The 20,758-nt window shown below is 42.9% G+C and overlaps 1 protein-coding gene across 1 annotated transcript in view; it reads right to left on the reverse strand.

Annotated features, from left to right (window-relative positions):
• Positions 1-1,576: 1,576 nt before the first annotated feature.
• LOC310736190 (uncharacterized protein) overlaps positions 1,577-20,758 on the reverse strand; it is a gene marked incomplete at its 5' end in the record, with an annotated part of 36,180 nt that continues 16,998 nt past the window's right edge. The window contains 3 exons of the mRNA XM_083559563.1: positions 1,577-1,733; positions 4,140-5,514; positions 5,858-5,966. Of these exons, the coding sequence (XP_083415689.1) occupies positions 4,429-5,514; positions 5,858-5,966 (1,195 nt within the window). The 3' untranslated portion in view covers positions 1,577-1,733; positions 4,140-4,428. The remainder of the gene's footprint in view (positions 1,734-4,139; positions 5,515-5,857; positions 5,967-20,758) is intronic.

Raw genomic sequence — 20,758 nt, forward strand, 5'->3', positions numbered from 1 at the left:
TGTGGTACAGTCGAGAATAATAATAAATAAATAAATGCTGGTGGAATGGATTGAGATGAGTGATGAGTGTGTGTTTAGTGTTAAGTCCAGGAAAAATTTTACAGTTCGGTAACACATTTGAGTGAGTGAGTGTGTGTGTGTGTGTGTGTGTGTGTGTGTGTGTGTGTATATGTGTCTTTCACCAGACCCATGGGGTTATGTTTGCTGTCTTGTGACTTTTTTTATTTAACACAATTTATGTATTCACTTTCAAGTATGAGCAACATGTTTTTCAGAAACGTGTTATTGGCTTTGATTACCAGATAATCAGCCAAGCCATATAGAGATCGGGATAATCCAGCAAAAGGCAGTCTGTAAATAATATCCACGGTGCGTTATGGAGGAAGCGCAGCGCGGAGGCAGATGTGGAGAGAACGAGTAGTCCGTGAGGAAAAGGTACGTAGTGGGAGACGCATACACATACCACCATGAACCTACATCGACATGCATGCACATACAATAACGGATCAAGAGTGTAGGTGAATGTGGGGTTTTTATAGGCGGTGTGATGAGTGGTTGAAATGCGTCTCAGGTGTTCTCAGTGAAGCCCGATTGCGATGAGCTCAATGTGGGCAGGGCACGCATGAGCGAAGGAGCAGGGCTTTCCCTGAAGCGCCGAGGTATGACAGCCACCGAAGGGGGCGTGGCAGGGGGATTCCTGACACCCCCCCCCCCAAAGGGGCGTCTCCAGACGCCCCCACCCATAGAAAGCCCAGTGGAACTGCCACAGAACCGGGGAAAGCCGGGAAGCACCCGAGGCAGAGCGACCACCCTCACGAAGCGCTGGAACGGGACAACAGCCACAGCGGGGTCCCGGAACGGAGCGCCCCCTCGGCGACGACTGGAGGCGGAGAGACGTCACCCACGGAGACCAGAAGCGGAACAGCGCCCACGGCGGAGGCCGGATATGGAGAGACGTCCACCATGGAGACCTGGAGCGAAGCGATGCCCCCAGTGAAGATCGGATGCCCCCAGCGAAGACCGGAAATGGAGCCACGCCCTCAGTGGAGACTGGAGGCGGAGAGACGCCCAATGCGGAGATCAGGAGCTGAGAGACAGCTACCCCGGCGACCTGGAACGGATCGACGACACCCAGAGAGGTCTGGAACGGAGCCCCGTCCACCATGGAGAACCAGAACGGTGTGACGTCCCTGGTGACGACCCGAGGCTGGGCGAACTCCACGGGCAAACTCCACTCAATGGAGCTTACAGGCTGGACGACCCCTTGGATGGAGACCGGAGATGGAGCGACACCCATGAGAGAGAACAGAGGCCGAGCTGCGCCTTTGACTTCCCATTTGCAGTCCTGGAGCTGACTCATGTGCTCGGGGGACCCCTTGGGTGGAGAGAAGCTCTCTGAGATGCTCTGGAGTTGAACCGAGCTCTCCTTGGGACACTGGAGGCGGAGAGGAGCTCACCTGGAGACACTGGAGCGGAGAGAAGCTCGCCTGGAGACACTGGAGCAGAGAGAAGCTCGCCTGGAGACACTGGAACGGAGAGAAGCTCGCCTGGAGACACTGGAGAAGAGAGAAGCTCGCCTGGAGACACTGGAGCGGAGAGAAGCTCGCCTGAAGACACTGGAGCGGAGAGGAGCTCGCCTGGAGACCCTGGAGCGGAGAGGAGCTCGTCTGGAGACCCTGGAGCGGAGAGGAGCTCGCCTGGAGACCCTGGCGCGGAGAGGTCTCCTCAGGAATCTGGAGCGAAGCTGAGCTCTCCTCAGGAATCTGGAGTGAAACGGAACCATCCCGGAGGTTTTGGAGCAGGGTGGAGAGCTCTTGGGGGTCCTGGAGTGGAATAGAGCCGTCCTGGATGGCCTGAAGCACGGTGGAGATCCCTTGGAGAACTTAAGGCGAAGCGGAGCTTTCCTGGAGGGCCTAAAGCAGGGCGGAGATCTCTAGGAAACTCTGGTGTGGAACGGCGCTCTCGGAAGTGGGGGAGAGGAGATGGAGGAGCATCGGTAGTCCGGGGGTGTGCTTGGGAAGACAAACGCAGCCGTGGAGAGAGCAAGTAGTCCGGGAGGAAAAGGTACGTAGCGGGAGACGCATACACATACCACCATGAACCTACATTGACATGCATGAACATACAATAACGGCCCAAGAGTGTAGGTGAATGTGGGGTTTTTATAGGCGGTGTGATGAGTGGTTGAAATGCGTCTCAGGTGTTCTCAGTGAAGCCCGATTGCGATGAGCTCAATGTGGGCAGGGCACGCATGAGCAAAGAAGCAGGGCTTTCCCTGAAGCGCCGAGGTATGACAGCCACCGAAGGGGGCGTGGCAGGGGGATTCCTGACAGATACTATAAAATATTCAGGTAAAAGTTGAAGTACTGACTATACTTTTTCACTCAAGTTAAAGTAAAGAAGTTTGGGCTCTGACATGTAGTTAAGTAATAGTTTAGTAATTACTACTACCTAATATTAGGAATGTCAATCGATTCAAATATTTAATCACAACTTATTCACACATTTCTATCTGTTCTAAATGTACTATTTGACCATATTAATACTTCATGTTTTTAAGACCCTAAGCAACATGGACATGGAGAAATAAGGATGCTTAATGCAAATGTATGTTTATTATTAGTAGAACCAAAAAACAACACAGACCAAAAAAGGCGGAGCCAACGCGAATGCCTGCTGCGGGCAGGAAATGTCTTGCGGCGCGCTCACTGCGCGAAATACAACAGCTCCGTGTCTGTGAGTAAATCCAACATACCAGGATCCGTGAAACAAAAAAAAAGCAAATCCCAGGTGCGTCCGGAAAGAGACGCGGTCCACTTTGGCCGGGTAGGAACCCGAGACGGGAAGGTACAGTCCTGGAAAGAGCCGTGGGCTGCGCGAAGAGAGCGTGAGAGAGACGGTACGTAGCTGGGATGAGCCTGAGCGAATGCACAGTAAGCGCGAAGCGCACACACGTCCCAAAACGAGCAAGCAGGAACACCACCAGCATACATCCACGTCGGACCATGAGCAACCGACCTATTACCAATAAGTACACACATGAACGGGTAATAAAGGACCGTGAGTGTGTGTGCAGTGAGTGTTCTTATAGGCGGTGAGATTAGTGTGTAAATGAAAGTCAGGTGTGTATTGTCAGTGCGAAGGAAAGAAGCTCCTTGTGGGCGGGGCGCGCACGAGAGAAGGAGCAGGGCATTCTCCGAAGCACCGAGGTTGACAGCTGCCAAAGGGGGCGTGGCAGGGGGATTCCTGACCCCCCAACCCCTCCACCCCGAAGGGGCGGCTCCGGACGCCCCGATTCACAGGAAAGCCCGGCGGGCCGGAGCACTCGGAGGAGGGCCCCTCCAATCGTCCAGGGTCAAAGGGGGCCCAGCTGGAACCGCTATGGAACCAGGGACAGCCGGGGAAGGACGCGAGGCAGAGCGACCACCCCTGTGGAGAGCTGGAACGGGACCGTAGCCACCGCGGGACCCAGCAACAGAGCACAGCCCAACGCAACGGGCAGTAGCAGAGCGAGGCCCTTGGCGAAGACCGGAGGTGGAGAGACGACACCCACGGAGGCCGGGAGCGGAACGATGCCCTCAGCGTAGACTGAGACTGGGGCGAGCCGTCACCTTCAGATGAAGCCGGGGGCAGCGGTTCGACTTCCCTTTCGCAGTCCCGAGCTGAGGTGAGTGCTCTAGGGACCCCTTGGGCGAAGAGGAGGTCTGTGACATGGCTTCGCCTTCTGAGTGCTGGTGGGGCGAGCCTTCACCTTTTGGGAGACTGTGGGGCGAGCCGTTGCCTTCGGATGAAGCCGGCGGCAGCGGTTTGACGTCCCTTTCGCAGTCCTGGAGCCGAGTTGAGAGCTCTGGGGATCCCTTGGGTGAAGCGGAGCTCTGCGAGGTGGCATTGCCTTTAGGGAGACTGTGGGGCGAGCCGTCGCCTTTGGTGGAGCCAGGGGGCAACGGGACGACTTCCCTTTCGCAGTCTCGGAGGTGAGTTGAGTGCTCCGGGATCACATTGGGTAAAGAGGTGCTCTCGGGGATGCGCTGAGCTGAGCACTCTTTGGGATGCTGGAGCGGAACCGAGCTCTCAGGGACTCTCTGAAGTGGGACCGGGCTCTCGGGGACTCTCTGGAGCGGGACCAAGCTCTCAGGGACTCTCTGGGACAGAGAGGAGCTCACGGGGTCGCTCTGGGAGAGAGTGGAGCTCATGAGCGAGACGTCGCCCTCGGAGGAGCTCGGGAGCGAGACGTCGCCTTCGGGGGAGCTCCGGAGCGAAACGTCGCCTTTGGCACAACCTGGGTCTGTGGGGTTGCCCTTGGAGGTCTCTGGGCCTGCGACATCCCGATCAGGTGGCTCTGGGAAGGGCCTGTGGCTGTCCGCCGGTCCTAGAATGGCGATGGAGCTTTCCACAGGGCCTTTATCCACTGCCTTCTCCTCGGAAAGGTCAAGCTGTGCGAGGGTGTTTCCCTTCAGACCTGGGCTGGTGTCCTCCCTCTCTGAGGGCCTTGAGACTGCCTGGCTGCTTACATGCCCCTGGAGGCTTAATGTCACTTCCAGCGTGACCCTGGGACGAGACGTCGCTGTCGAAGGGGCTCAGAAGCAAGACGTCGCCCGGAGTGGAGCTCTGTGACATGACTCCGACTGAAGAGGAGTTCTGTGACGTAGCCTCGCCTTCTGAGAGCCTGTGGGGCGCGCCGTCGCCTTCAGGGAGACTGTGGGGTGAGCCGTCGCCTTCGGTGGAGCCTGGGGGCAGCGGTTCGACTTCCCTTTCGCAGTCTCGGAGCTGAGTTGCAAGTTCCGGAAACCAATTGGGTGAAGAGGAGCTCTCCTGGAGGCTCTGGAGCGGAGCTGTGCCCTCTGAGTTGCCCTGGAGCGGAGCTGTGCTCTCTGGGCTGCTCTGGAACGCAGCGGAACCCTCCTGGAGGTTCTGGAGCAGGGTGAAGATCTTCTGGAGGTCCTGGGGTGGAACGGAGCCATCCTGGAGGGCCTGGAGCACGTTAGAGATCCCCTGAAGGATCTGGGGCGGAGCGGAGCCATCCTGGAGGGCCTGGAGCAGGTAGGAGATTTGGGTGGAGGTCTCCGGGAAACCCTGGTGCAGAACAGACCTCTCCGGGAAGCTTGGGGGCGAAGCTGTGCTTTTGAAAATGGGGGAGAGATGATGGAGATCTGCCGTCACCATCCCTAATTCCCTTGTGAGAAGCCGGATGAAACGGGCGCATGAGCAGATCTCGCCTCCAGTGACCTCCCACAACCCACTGGCCAGAGAGAGGGATTCTCCAGACAGTAGGGAGATATGGCACGCGATCTTTGCTCTTTCCGAAGGGTAGAGAGATGGGTACGACTCCATATAACCCTCCCCACTCTGTAAGAACATGCCCCACTCAGCATTGTTGCCGGAGAAGTGAGCCAGGAACTCCGTGACGTCATCAAGGGGGCGTGGCGCTGCCAAGTACGGCCGAGAAACTGTTACGAATCTCCAGGTTTTCCCGGAGGTGGGGCTTAGCCGGCGCTTGGTCACTGCCGAGCAAACCTGACCTCCGAGACCATGGCAGTAATCTGATCATCCTCCCTTTTCCTTGAAACACAGTTCTTTTCCTTTTTCCCCTTGTGTCCCTTTCGGAGGTCCTTTATTTTGTCATGCGGACACTGAGGCGGAAGCCGAAGTTGCAGCAAACAAAGAAAACTTCATTGAACAAATAAACAACACAGACCAAAAAAGGCAGAGCCAACGCAAATGCCTGCTGCGGGCAGGAAATGTCTTGCGGCGCGCTCACTGCGCGAAATACAACAGCTCCGTGTCTTTGAGTAAATCCAACATACCAGGATCTGTGAAACAAAAGAAAAGCAAATCCCAGGTGCGTCCGGAAAGAGACGCGGTCCACTTTGGCCGGGTAGGAACCGAGACGGGAAGGTACAGTCCTGGAAAGAGCCGTGGGCTGCGCGAAGAGAGCTTGGGAGAGACGGTACGTAGCGGGGATGAGCCTGAGCGAACGCACAGTAAGCACGAAGCGCACACACGTCCTAAAACGAGCAAGCAGGAACACCACCAGCATACATCCACGTCGGACCATGAGCAACCGACCCATTACCGATAAGTACACACATGAACGGGTAATAAGGGACCGCGAGTGTGTGTGCAGTGAGTGTTCTTATAGGCGGTGAGATTAGTGTGTAAATGAAAGTCAGGTGTGTATTGTCAGTGCGAAGGAGAGAAGCTCCTTGTGGGCGGGGCGCGCACGCGAGAAGGAGCAGGGCATTCTCCGAAGCACCGAGGTTGACAGCCGCCGAAGGGGGCGTGGCAGGGGGATTCCTGACAGTCATGAATAAATGTATGTTGCGCCAAAGGTTTTAATTTCGCCTCTTTTATATTTAGTTATTTATTTATGTATTTATATTTTAAATAAAAATGGTCAAACAGAAATGCACTACATAAATAAAATGTAGTGCCATTAAAAAGGAATTTGCGTTTGAATTTTAACAGCCCTTAAATATATTTTAATACAAAACTAATTACAAATTTTGTTATCTAATGAATGTGTCCTGGCTGAACATCCACCATATAGACGTCTGCGGTGTGTGAGAGCCAGGAAATGATAAACCAGTAAATTGAAAAAGCCGTGCAATGACAGAAAATGGGTTGATTGGCTGAAATCAGTGCTCAGTGAGAAGAAAAAATATTGACATTTCACCAAATAGATTGATTAAATCTAAAGTAACGAGTATGCTTTAAAAATTTAAGAAAGAGAAAGTACATATATTTGTGTAGAAATTGTATTATTAAAAGTAAAAAGTGATGTAAAGTACTGATACCCGTAAAGTACAGTACAGTAGAGTAACAAAGTATTTGTACTTCGTTACTTCCCAACTCTGGTTGGAGGGTAACAGAGGAACACAGAAAACTCACACCAACACAGTCAGAACATGTTAAACACAGTTAAACTATTCGAAATAAATTTGCCCGAATAATAGTTCTCCTTTTTTTGACTCCACAATTTGAAGTATTGAAAGCGCTAATTTATTTCAAGCCCTTGTGATATTTAAATAATTTTAATTTATTATTCAACACTGTAAAATACAGTAAAATAAATAAAACATTACGTTTTATGTTAAAGTGTCCCTGTTTGGGTTGAGACATGGTCATTGCATAATTTTACTTTGTCAAAACATTAAATTCATATTTTACTCCAACAAATTTTGACAAGAGCTAAATATATATTACAAGTTTCTCATGATTAGAACAAATTTATATTTAGTAAATGTGATTTTTATGAATTTGCTTTTGCTATTAAAAAAAACCTAAAAACATAATGTCATACCAATAATTGTTCCTACTTTGGCTTCTGCTTTGTTATGAAAGAGCTCATTTCTGTAGGGAGTGGGTAATAAGGGACATTGAAATCATTCTGCCTGGATGACCTTTGCATGTTGTTCAGGTCTCTCTCTCTCTCTCTCTCTCTCTCTCTCTCTCTCTCTCTCTCTCTCTCTCTCTCTCTCTCTTACTGAGTCCTTGGCTAACCCATTGTTCTGTGTATACTCTTAAAGGCTAAGTAAGGTTGTTCTGGTTTATGGTGAATTTCTGTCCTGTTAAAGAACAGAGTGGAACATTCAGGGTCTATGATTATCAGTTCAGTGCCCACTGGGTTTCATTGGTGCTCTACATTCTCTCTAAATGAGCATGAACGCAGATGGCAGATTAGGCAAAGGCTAATATGGAGTTCTCCCAAGCAGAGCTGAATGTCCTGCTTGGATCGAAGACATGCTCTGATGCTTTTAAAGGTCATGCTCAGTGTTCAGAATTAAAACTCTAGAGTCTTCGATGAGCATGTGCTATTTACAGTGTTTTATTACAATATGCTTGTATCCACATTGTTAAGATCAGGAAATTATAAATAGTTGTTTTGTAAACATAATGTTTCACTAGTAGAAACATAAGTGGTACATAAGGGTTTTAAAATAAACATTTCAATCATATCAGTCTAAACTTGGAAAATAATCAGATACTATTAAAATCCCAAGGACAATAATGGGTTTATCCCTTTTATTCATACCACAGACATTTCAATTACACTTTGATCTAGTAGTAAAGAATAAAGTAATGAAAGAAAATGTCATATTTTTTCAAACAAAAAAAATCTGTTTTTATATCTATTTATTTTTACAGACACAATCAAAAAAAAATTATTATTATTTTTTTTTTTTAGTTTTCATTTTCACTAATCATGTTTAATAAATGTTTTTGGTTTTTATTCCACAAGTTTGCATTCAGTATTTCTTCACAAACCCGTCCTATGGGGAGGGTCTCAATACTACGCTGTCCTCTATATCAGCCTCTTTCAAACCAACTACCTGCATGTCAGTACATCCATAAACCTCCTCCTTGGCCTTCCTCTTCCCCTTCCTGGTGTCTCCATCCCCAACATTCTCCTACCAATATCTTCTTCTTCTTCTTTTGGCTGCTCCCATTAGGGGTCGCCACAGCGGATCATCCGTCTCCATACCACCCTGTCCTCTACATCTGCCTCTGTCACACCAACTACCTGCATGTCTTCCCTCACCACATCCATTAACCTCCTCCTTGGCCTACCTCTTTTCCTCCTACCTGGTGGCTCCATCCTCAGCATTCTTCTACCAATATAATTCATGTCCCTCCTTTGCACATGTCCAAACCATCTCAATCTCGCCTCCCTCACCTTGTCACCAAAACATCCTACATGCGCTGTCCCTCTAATAAACTTATTTCTAATCTTGTCCATCCTCGTCACTCCCAACGAAAACCTTAAAATCTTCAGCTCTGCCACCTCCAGCTCCATCTCCTGTCTTTTACTCAATGCCACTGTCTCTAATGCATACAACATCGCAGGTCTCACCACAGTCCTATAAACTTTCCCTTTCATTCTTGCAGATACCCTACTATCACAAATCACTCCTGTCACTCTTCTCCACCCACTCCACCCTGCCTGCACTCTTTTCTTTACTTCTCTAACACACTCTCCATTACTTTGCACTGTTGACCCCAAGTACCTGAACTCCTCCACCTTTTCCAGCGCTTCTCCCTGCAACAGCATCACTCCACTCCCCTCCCTCTCATTTACACACATGTACTCTGTCTCACTGACTCTCATTCCCCTTCTCTCCAACGCATATCTCCACCTCTCCAGGCTCTTCTCAACCTGCTCCCTACTCTCACCACAAATGACAATATCATCCGCAAACATCATAGTCCAGGGAGACTCCTGTCTGACCTCGTCCGTCAACCTGTCCATCACCACTGCAAACAGGAAAAGGCTCAGGGCCGATCCTTGATGCAGTCCAACCTTCACCCTGAACCAGTCTGTCGTACCTACTGCACACTTCACTGCCGTCACACTGTCCTCATACATGTCCTGCACCACCCTCACATACTTCTCTGACACACCTGACTTCCTCATACAATACCACAACTCCTCTCTTGGCACTCTGTCGTACGCTTTCTCTAAATCCACAAATACACAATGCAATTCCTTCTGTCCTTCTCTATACTTCTCCATCAACATCCTCAAAGCAAATAAGGCATCTGTGGTGCTCTTCCTCGGCATGAAACCATACTGTTGCTCACAGATTGTCACCTCTTCTCTTAGCCTGGCTTCCACTACTCTTTCCCATAACTTCATGGAGTGACTGATCAACTTAATTCCCCTCTAGTTACTGCAAGACTGCACATCTCCTTTATGCTTGAAGATCGGTACCAGCACACTTCTTCTCCATTCCTCAGGCATCTTCTCACCTTCCAAAATCCTGTTAAACAACCTGGTCAAAAACTCCACTGCCATCTCTCCTAAACATCTCCACGCTTCTACCGGTATGTCATCTGGTCCAACCGACTTTCCACTCTTCATCCTCTTAATCGCTGCTCTCACTTCCTCCTTACTAATCCTATCTACATCCTGCTTCACCAACTCCACATCATCCAACCTTCTCTCTCTCTGATTTTCCTCCTTCATCAGCTGCTCAAAATACTCCCTCCTTCTCAACACACTCTCCTCACTAGTCAAGACATTTCCCTCTCCATCCTTTACTGCTCTAACTTGCAGTACATCCTTCCCAGCTCGGTCCCTCTGCCTGGCCAATCGGTATAAATCCTTTTCTCCTTCCTTAGTGTCCAACCTCTCATACAGCTCCTCATATGCATTTTCCTTGGCTTTCGCCACATCCCTCTTTACCTGCTGTCGCATCTCCTTGTACTCCTGCCTACTTTTCTCATCACTCTGTCTATCCCAATTCTGTTTTGCCAACCTCTTTCTCCTTATGCTCTCCTGCACTTCCTCATTCCACCACCACGTCTCCTTGTCTTGCTTTCTATTTCCAGATGTCACACCAAGTACTTTTCTAGCTGCCTCCCTCATCACTCCTGCAGTAGTTGCCCAATCATCCAACACCTCTTCAACACCACCGAGGCTCTGTCTGACCTCTTCCCAGGACCTCACACTACACTCTTCCTCCTTAAGTTTCCACCATCTTATTCTTCTTTCAGTCCTCACTCTCCTCCTCTTCTTCTTCGCCTCCAAAACCATCCTACAGACCACCATCCGATGCTGTCTAGCTACACTGTCCCCTGCCAACACCTTACAGTCTCCAATCTCCTTCAGGTTGCATCTCCTGCATAGCACATAGTCCACCTGTGTGCACCTTCCTCCTCTCTTATACGTCACCCTATGATCCTCCTTCTTCTTAAAATAAGTGTTCACCACTGCCATTTCCATCCTTTTAGCAAAATCTACCACCATCTGCCCTTCCACATTCCTCTCCTTAAAACCATACCTACCCATCACCTCCTCATCACCTCTGTTCCCTTCACCTACATGTCCATTAAAGTCTGCCCCAATCACCAATCATTCTTTCCTATGTACACCATCTACCACTTCATCTAATTCACTCCAGAATCTTTCCTTCTCCTCCATCTCACAGCCAACTTGTAGAGCATAGGCACTGATGACATTTATCATCATCCCTTCAACTTCCACCTTCACGATCATCACCCTATCAGAAACTCTCTTCACCTGCACTACACTCTTACTGTACTCTTCCTTCATAATCACCCCTACACCATTTCTCTTTCCATCCACACCATGATAAAACAGTTTAAACCCACCTCCAATGTTCCTGGCCTTACTCCCTTTCCACTTGGTCTCCTGAACACACAACAGGTCTACCTTTCTCCTCTCCATCATATCAGCTACCTCTCTCCCTTTACCCGTCATAGTACCAACATTTAAAGTACCAACCCGAACCTCCACTCTCCTACACTGCTCCTTACCCTGCCGTCTCCGTAGATGTCTTCCTCCTCTCCTCCTCCTTCTTCGGCCAACAGTAGCCCAATTTCCACCGGTACCCTGTCGGCTAACGATACCTGTGGCGGTCGTTGTTAACCCGGGCCTTGACCGATCCGGTATGAAATTTTCATTTGTGATCCGCATATTTGATTTGGCACATGTTTTACGCTGGATGCCCTTCCTAACGCAACCCTCCCCATTTACCCGGGCTTGGGACCAGCACTAAGAGTGCACTGGCTTGTGCATCTATAATGGCTGGGTTTTCTCCTACCAATATAACCCATGAAAATAAATTGTTAATTTTTATTTATTAATAATTGAAAATAAAAATAAATTCAATAATGGTTCAGAATAATGGCTTGTTTAAATAAACTCAGTTTTACTTGTATAACCAAGTCATTTCTAAATACAGATAAATCAAATTACAGCTTTTGTTTGATGGTTAATTAAATATGATTCATGACTGTTAAAGATAAGCTCATTGCTTTTATGAACATTAATCAATAATCTACTGGACCTACATCATTGTTCTCAATAATATGCTCCCTCTCTGTTCATATGAAACAGTCCACCACCATATCATTCTTATATTCCCTATGGGCCAAGAATAATTCTTTACTTTAATTCTTTCCTTAGGCAATTCATTTCATTTAATTATATACTCGGACAAAGATATTGGCTTCTGCGATTATTATCCCATTTTTCATAACACTGAATGAGAAAATATATTTTAGGGTCTCCAAAAATGGAGAATGAAACAGACAAAAGTCAGGAACAGGAACAGATAGTAAGGAGATAAAAGAAAAGCTACTCGCCAGCAACTCTATCATAGTTTAGAGCTGAGTGCTTGTATAAACAGTGGTATGGTTTCAACACTTTCCCAACATCTTGTCGAGCGCAGAAAACCATTAAACCGTTGCTGTTTTATCAACTTTATGATCTACAAGGAATAAAGCACTGAGAACATGTCTCCACTTTCTCAAAGCTGATTTAAGGCATGTGTGCAGAGCAAATGTTTTTAATACATTACAAGATGATCATCTAAATGAATCTGTATATTTTTAACACATTTCTATTTGATTCTCTTTTTACTGCATGGATGTACAGCGTAATAATTAATATCTTACTATTTCATGTTATCCAAATGATCCCTTTAGATGAGAATCAAAGGGGGAGGTTCATGAATTAAGGATTTGATTATACTAGTCAGTTTTCTGGGCCCTACATTCAGATTTGTTCAAGTAGAAACATCTGAAACTTTTCTTTTTAATAATGTCTAGAACACAATGCTAAACACAAGTTCTTGCAGAAAAGCTATCAAAAATCTTGGCTAATGTAATATGTGTTGAGGAAAGAGGCAAAAAGTGTGGTTATTAAGTCGTATCCAGTAATCATTAAGCATCTGCTAGCCAGTAGTTAGAGTACAGGCAGACAATATATCACTAGTTAAAACAGGACATTAGTCTAGAAAACATGGCATAAGGAGCTAAGGTACTGTACGTCACAGGAAAACTGCCTAGAAATGTGCACTGCACTGAAACAATGAAACATCAGGGTGTAAATACACAAATATATTAGGACATAAATAGGTAACAAGTAAATACAACTGGATTTAAGATAACACAATAACACAGGTGCAGAGACAAGAAAACAAAACAAAGCACACATTAAAATTCATGGAAGTAGTGCTATTTGCACTGAACACCATGATGCACAATATCGAGTCATAGCAGGTGTAGAGAGGGGGAATTCATGACATGCTGTCAAAATAATATAACAAACTCAAAAGATCAATTTGAAAAACTAAAAAATATAAATAACTAAACTGATAATATACAAATAAGAAGATGGATGTTGAAATAAATCTAATAGGAGTCTAAAAATTGCTGGCATACTGCTGCATAAATAGTCTAATTTCAAAATTCAATAAATATGCTCATAGGTTGAAGGATAAATGGACAGCACTCATCTGCTATGCTTATTCATACTATGCTTCATTCATAAATGTATTCATAATATAATTTTCCTCTAAATAAGAAAACGTCTCAGATTAAGGCATGTTTCCAATTAAGATATATCTCAGATTAAGATGTTTCTCAGAATAATTCTGTCTTCAATTAAGATGTGTTTTAGATTAAGACATGTCACCAATTTAGAATAAGATGTGTCTCCTCTGATTTCTTCTATATACTATTTTATTTATTTTAATAAAAATGTATAATGTTCTTATTAAATACATTTAACATAGTTATGTTTACCATATTTAGGTATTAATAATCAGTCTCAAATGGCAAATTTTTGTTAAATGTATAACAGACAAAACATAATTGCATCATCGCATATTGTATTCAATCAAACCATCAGACATGTGCACTAGACCTAATGCTGTTTCTAACTTGGGGTAAAATTGCAAAAAAAAAAAGTCATAATCATTTGTAACTGACAGATGCCTCTGCTTTACTTAAACTCCGCCCCATGTGTGTGACTCTAACTTCTAATTATCGTTTTACAGGTCTGTGAGTCAGAATACCCACGTGTGCAATTTCAGTATTAAATCATATGCATAACTCAACTCTGAATACAGCCCAAGGTTTCCTCATTACTCTGCCTCAGAATGTTTTTTTCTTGCTCATTAGCCTGTTCATGGTGTGCTCATTAGTGATCTCAACATAGACAAGGATTTTTGTAAAGCTGCTTCGTCCATCATTAAAAATCAAAAAGATTTTTATTTCAGGCTAAATCATTAAATCTAATCCCTTTTTGTAAGACAGAAATTTGTGAAGTACGCTTTGTTAAACTAAATGTTAACATTTAAATAATTTGATACACAATTACCTGTAATTTTATACAAACTGCATATTAACCGTGTGTTCTTTCTTCTTCTTTTTTTTTACTTCTGAACTGCACCATGTTCATGTTCACCAATGATGCATTAATTGAAATTTGTACACAATAACGTGTTAGTCCAGAGCAGATAGCTCATTGAAAAATAAAACCTTCCCATGAAGCTTTATCTCTGTGTGCAGTCTGGAGTGCACACTAAGTGTAAGAAAAGCAGAGACCAACACTTCAAATCGCTTTCTGACAAAGTGCTGAGATGGAAAACATTTATATTTTTATTTATATCTTAAGCATCTTGCTGTATATTTTTTTTTAAAGCACACATAGGCAATGCTCTAAGAATACTACAAAGCTAAAAGATTAAAAAGTTACAGCATCAAAGAAAAAAAAAGCAGCTGGGGAAGTTCAATCCGCTTCCCAGGTGTCAGGACAGAGAATTTTTTTATGCCTGTTTTCATTGTATCTTCAGAATTTGAAGGTCAAGTTGAGTCATGCGTGTGCAAGTTAAAGACAATGTTCTTTAGAATTTTATAGGTGTGTTCAGGTAGAAAGAGTTCCTTTTCTGCCTCTTTGTAGGCAAGTATCCATGGTTTAAATTTGGAAACCCTGCATGGAATGCAGTGTGGATTGATGAGGGGGAGTATTTGGGCAGACTGAAACAATAAGACCAACCAGAAAACACAAAAAAGTCTACATGTAGTGACAGAAAGAACAATGAGGTTCTTCCTCAGAGTTTCTGGGATTCTCAGGCATCTACTGGAGAGCTGGGCATCAGGACCTTGCTAGATATAACATCTGGAGAGCCCTGGTGCCAGAATGTGTCTGGGTGTAAACAAGACAAGATCTTTTTGACCATCTTAACCTGGTGGTTCCATTGAAAAAAGAAAGAAAGAAAGAAAGAAAGAAAGAAAGAAAGAAAGAAAGAAAGAAAGAAGGAGTTGCAGTAGTGTTATTTTAGGATAGCAAAAGACAGAACAAATACATAAGTGACCTCTGTGGATACAAAAAAGTTAAATGCTGAAATCTGAGAAAGCTGAACCTCAAGGCATTTCTTTTTTGAGCCTTGGTCCACAGAGGTGATCTCTTTACGGACCACAATGGAGATAATCAGCAAAAAAAATCAATGGCTAATCAATCCTTTTACAGAGTAAACACATCCACAAGCCCATTAATAGATAAATTAAGTATGATGTTGTAGCAGATTTGAGCACTCTGGGGTAAGGAATATGCTCAATCACTTTGTCAACATGAGCAGAATTGATTTCCTTTGAATGCTAATCTGCAGTGTATTCCATCAGCATCGCTTGGTTGTAAATGATTCGAAGGCTGAGCAGCTTCTCTTTTGTCATTCTGACACCTTTCCAAGGTCGAATTTGTTTTTGATGACTTTTCAAATGCTTCTCCAGGATTTTGAATGGGAAATTGAACAACAAATATGTAGTGACACCTTTTATGAAGTGCATTTTTAAAAAGTGACAGTGTCTTAATCATGATTATATGCAGCTTGGTTCAGTGATGCTTTAAATTTAATTATTAGAAATTATATGTACCTCTAGGTCATCTGAATTCCAGTGGAGGCCATTAGACAGACCTAAAAAGATGAATGATGGAGCTCTCTGGAGAATAATAGAGAGCGATACAGCTGAAAATGATGGGCAGAGAGCCAGTATTGATTTCCCTTTCTCACTCACAGAAACATGAACATCCCACTTATAGTTGATAAAGCTAAAAACTGGTGGCATTCAGCAGCAAGAACTCCTGAGCAGTTCCTTCCCACCGTGGCTTTGTGTTTGCTTTCCATGGAGATGCCATGCTGACGGGCTTTCAGCTATTGGCAGGAAGATTAAATTGACCACGCGGGTGGGTTTGGCATGGATTACGTGTTTGTGAATGTGTCTTTCTATGACTTGTCAAATCTGAGAGAAAACACCTGGCCCAAAGCAAGCCAGCTGATCCCAAATGTGTTTTTAATAAAGAGCCAAATCCATGAGACAAACTTGCCATCCAGGACTGACTGCGATTTCTCAATTCCATCCTGCAGACTAATTAGAAAGTAATTCATTGAACAATTAAAAGTAAACACACACCAGAATGAAATATTGTTTAATGCTGATGAATGACTGTTTGTTCCGAAATACAAAATGTATTTCTGTTAAAAATAAAGAATAAAACAAGATTGAATTTGGGCTGTTGTAACATAATGAACAACAGTTACAGAAAGTTACTGTTACAAGCTTGAAGTGTTTTTTTTTATTTATTTATATATCTTACACCAAAGCAAACTTTTCTCTTCTAAGGAGTTTCCTATGACTGAAAACTAAATGGTGAAATTGTCCATTAAGCACGTCCCTGTGAATAAGCTGTTATTATAAAAAGAAAAAAAAAAAAAAAGAAATAAAGCAGATTATGCATTAGAATGATTGCAATACTATAAACCTTTGTCAGTGCTGCTGTTATAGAAAATGTATCAACAGCTTTATCTGACAAATAACATCAAATACAATGCTAATAGTGCATAAACCTTTTTTCCTTCTATTCTACTGCAGCAAGTTTGGTGCTTATGCATTATGAAAGCAGTATTCAGAAAGAATAAGATCTCCTAGTTAGAGAACAAGACAGAGTTAATAATTCTTGTACCTGCTGGTTTATGGAACAACATGCCTGAGGCTCTATTCACCCACCAGTCCATGGACACACAGATGCACTTGTATACCTGTTAACATGCCTATTGTGAGCTTTAATTTAAGCAGTATGACTGAATTTAATAAAATATTCAATAGACTCTACATGAATGACATTCCAACTAGCTTTTAATGTTTAAGGACTTCTGATTCCTATTAATTCCTATTAATTTTCTAAAACAACAGCTGTGACAATGGTAAATGTTATAATCGTAATGCTTTTGCAATAATGTGTAGCAAATTACACAAAGATTCAACAGAGGAAATAAAGTATATATACAGATCATGTGTATGTTTTCAGTAAGGATATTTGTGTATTTAGCTTTTTGGAAGGAGTCTTTAGTGTTATTGTTTTGACCAGGTAGAGGTAAAGCTGTAAGTTTTCTAATATGGCAATATATATGAATTTCTTAAAGTGATTGCATATACACAAATAAAAACGCTTTTTTTTTATTTATTAAATTTTTGATCTTGTCTCAGTCATGTGGATTTGTGCTGAGCACAATGATTATGTATTCATATGTGTGGGTCGGCCTGAAATTCTTCTAACAAGCTCCAAACCTGGGACTGTTTAACATATGTACACTCAAAAAAATGAAATGTGGCTGCTGTTGGTCCAAAGAATGTAACTATGTTTAAATTAAACAATGCACTTAAGTTTGTGTATTAAAATTAAAAGAGTCGTGTTGAAAAAATAAAAAAAATAGTAATATTTCAGTTTTACACAAATAATTTGAGTTGTGTTGCTTCTGCAGTACCGCGCTATGTTCAGCAGGCGGAGTATTATCTGCACATGCGCAGATAAAAAGCACATTTAACGCGCACTTTTCAACTTTGTTTTTGATCGGCGCCATTTAATAGGAGTCCATTTAAAACAAAGTTCACAGTGAAAAAAGAGAAAACAAGCGAAGATGTTTCCTTGTTGACACACAGCCAGGTGAGATTTTACTTTTTTTTTTTTTATATGTATATATATATATATATATATATATATATATATATATATATATATATATATATATATATATATATATATATATATATATATATACATATTGGATAATCGTGCATAATCTCATGTTTTGTATTGTATTTTCATGTTGTTACTGTAATCCTCGTGTGGTTTTCACATTCATGTTAGTTACCTTCTTGTTTTTCGCCTTAATGTAATTTATATTTGTTGAAATGTGATTATTTAAATTCGCTCACACAAAGATTCAAATGATTTATTAAATTTATAGGAAGACTTTCTCGATTTATGTGTAAACGGATTGTTCTGTGCAAATCCAGTTACACAAAATGTATCAAGTTTTTAATAGCAACTTTTCAAAACTTTTAAATAACTTAGTCTTTAAAAATAGTGCTGTTCATTCTTATTTAGGTCAAATGTTAACCTTTAAGCTTTGGAAGCCCCAAATAAAACATATAACAATAAACATATTTGATATTATTTCAGCATGCATTTGCATACCAGATTTCAGTAGAAAAAAAAAGAGTAATCACTGGTGAATAAACAATCAATATTTTATTCGATTCTTATTATTAGGGTAATAGTAATCTTTGCCATGCTGTTTGTCTTTGTCTGGCAGGAGGCACTACATGTACATCGGATATTAGTAGGCCATTCCTAAACAACCAAATGCCAGATACAGATGCTCACACCTTCATAGCTGTTAGAGGTAATATTTCTAGAACACATAATAAAACTATTTTGATGTAGTATACTTATTAGAGAAGATAACATTTGGTGTTTCGAGTACAATTCTCCCATACATACATGACTATTGGATGTTTCACATGGAACCTCATGACAAAGAAAACTCTGAGGATTTGAGAATTAGAATTGTTGCTCTCCACAAAGTTGCAGAGGCTGTAAGAAGATTCGGTAACACCCTGAAACTGAGTTACAGTACAGAGGTTTTTTCAAGGGTACTACTTTAAATGGGCCTCGCAGGGTTTCATCAACAAAGTCGAGTCCTCACATTGTGCGTCAGGTGCAGAATTGCTGCAGCATTGCTTTAGAGGTTGCAAAAGTGGAAGCTCCGCTTGTCAGTGCTCAGACTATACGCTGCACACTGCAACAAGTCGGTTTGCAGGCCATCGTCCCAGAAGGAGCCTTTTTTAAAGCTGCTCACAAGAAAACCCACAAACAGTTTGCTGAAGAAAACCTGTCCAAGAGCATGAATTACTGGAACCGTGTCCTGTGGTCTGATGAGACTAAGATAAATTTGTTTGGCTCAGATGGAGTCCAGCATGTGTGGCAATCCTAGTGAGAAGTACTAAGAAATATGTGTCTTGCCCACAGTCAAGCATGGTGGTGTTAGCTTCATTCATGATTCCAACATGTACTGTGACATTTTGCTGCACCTGACACACAGTGCGAGGACTCGACTTCTTTGATGAACCCTTGCGAGGCCTATTCCAAGTAGAACCCGTCTTGAAAAACCTCTGTACTGCAACTCAATTTCAGGGTGTTACCAAATCTGCGACTTTTAATTTGGAACTGGACTAAGAGTAACTCGCGAAAAATCTGATAGTTTGCAAGAAGACGTGAGTGGCTCGAAAGTTTGGAGTAACATTTCAAAACAGAGTTTGTACTGAGAGTGCTACTTTATAGCATCATCATACTCAGCACCAGTTGTGGTTTTGCACATGCAACAATTGGAACGACTATACAACAATATTGTGCATCTTTTCCATAGCAGATATTGGAAATTTCTCCTGATTTAGGACCATTTTTGGTTGTTTTGTACTGGTTGATAGGATTGACAAACTTGACTTTTGTAAAAACATCACAGTGGGAAAATTTGTATGATGCTACTTAAAGTTTTAAATATACAGTAAAGCGCGAAGTAATGCTCATTTTACATTGTTCCGGATGTTCTGAATGCCTGAATGCCCTTACTGTCTACCTGAATGAAGACCATCAAACCTTATGAAGGAGTATATGGTAAGTCATTTAAAACATTTTTTTAACTTATTGTATGTTTCTCTGCAACCAGACCCTTCCTTTCACCCTTGATCTGTTGGTAATTTTCTTTTTATACTTAATATTTTTAGGATGTTGACCAACCCCGATGAGCAACACCACCCTGGAAATCTATTTCATCGTACATGAAGGAGCCCTTATACTTAACCCTTATGGAGATGTTGGCATCATCATTGAAGGCGTCCAAGTATTTGAAAACCTGAACAATGTGGCAAATGCATGTTCTGTTATACTTGGTCTAATTTATGTATTAAACTTGGCTTACCCACAAGATCTGAAATACACTTTTGAAGTATTTCAAAAGTTATTTATGGAACAAAATGCAAACAAGCATGTATCCTCCTAAGGCCTGAGCTTTGGTTTGGCTTGAATTTTAGATTTCTTTTAGCTATTTGGGTTTAGGAAGAACCAATAATTTTAATAACCAAATATTTTCTTTGGACATGAAGCTCTTTTTGAAAAAAATGATGTCCACTTATGTGGACACTCGGTCTGTATCTACAAAAAAAACAATCAAGACACCATTGTGTAACAAAGTGCAGATATCTTTATTTACAGTCTGAGCACTGTGCCTGAACATTTTTCATTGTTACTGGTGCATATATAACTGTTTCAACTTCTGAACATGGATATGCTAAAGCTAAATTTGTAAGAAACAAGCTATCATATAAAAAAAAACCTTGAGAATTTGCTTATGTTTCGCTTTTGCTTTTTTGTAACACTCTAAAACTTCAATTACTTCAAACTAGGAATGTCCTTTTTGTCTGTGGGAACGTGTGATCGCACTTAACCACCGTGAAAGAACGTGTAACAGTTGCATGCAGCTTGCAAGCAAAAGAACACCTTCCATCTTACACATCAGACTAGAGCTTTCCAAGAACAGCCCAAAACTTTAACTACTCCAAACTAGGAATGTCCTTTTTATCTGTGGAAACATTTGATCACGTTTGACCG

This window comes from Silurus aristotelis (genome assembly GCF_946808225.1).
Source record: "Silurus aristotelis genome assembly, chromosome: 13".
Classification (NCBI taxonomy): Eukaryota; Metazoa; Chordata; class Actinopteri; order Siluriformes; family Siluridae; genus Silurus; species Silurus aristotelis.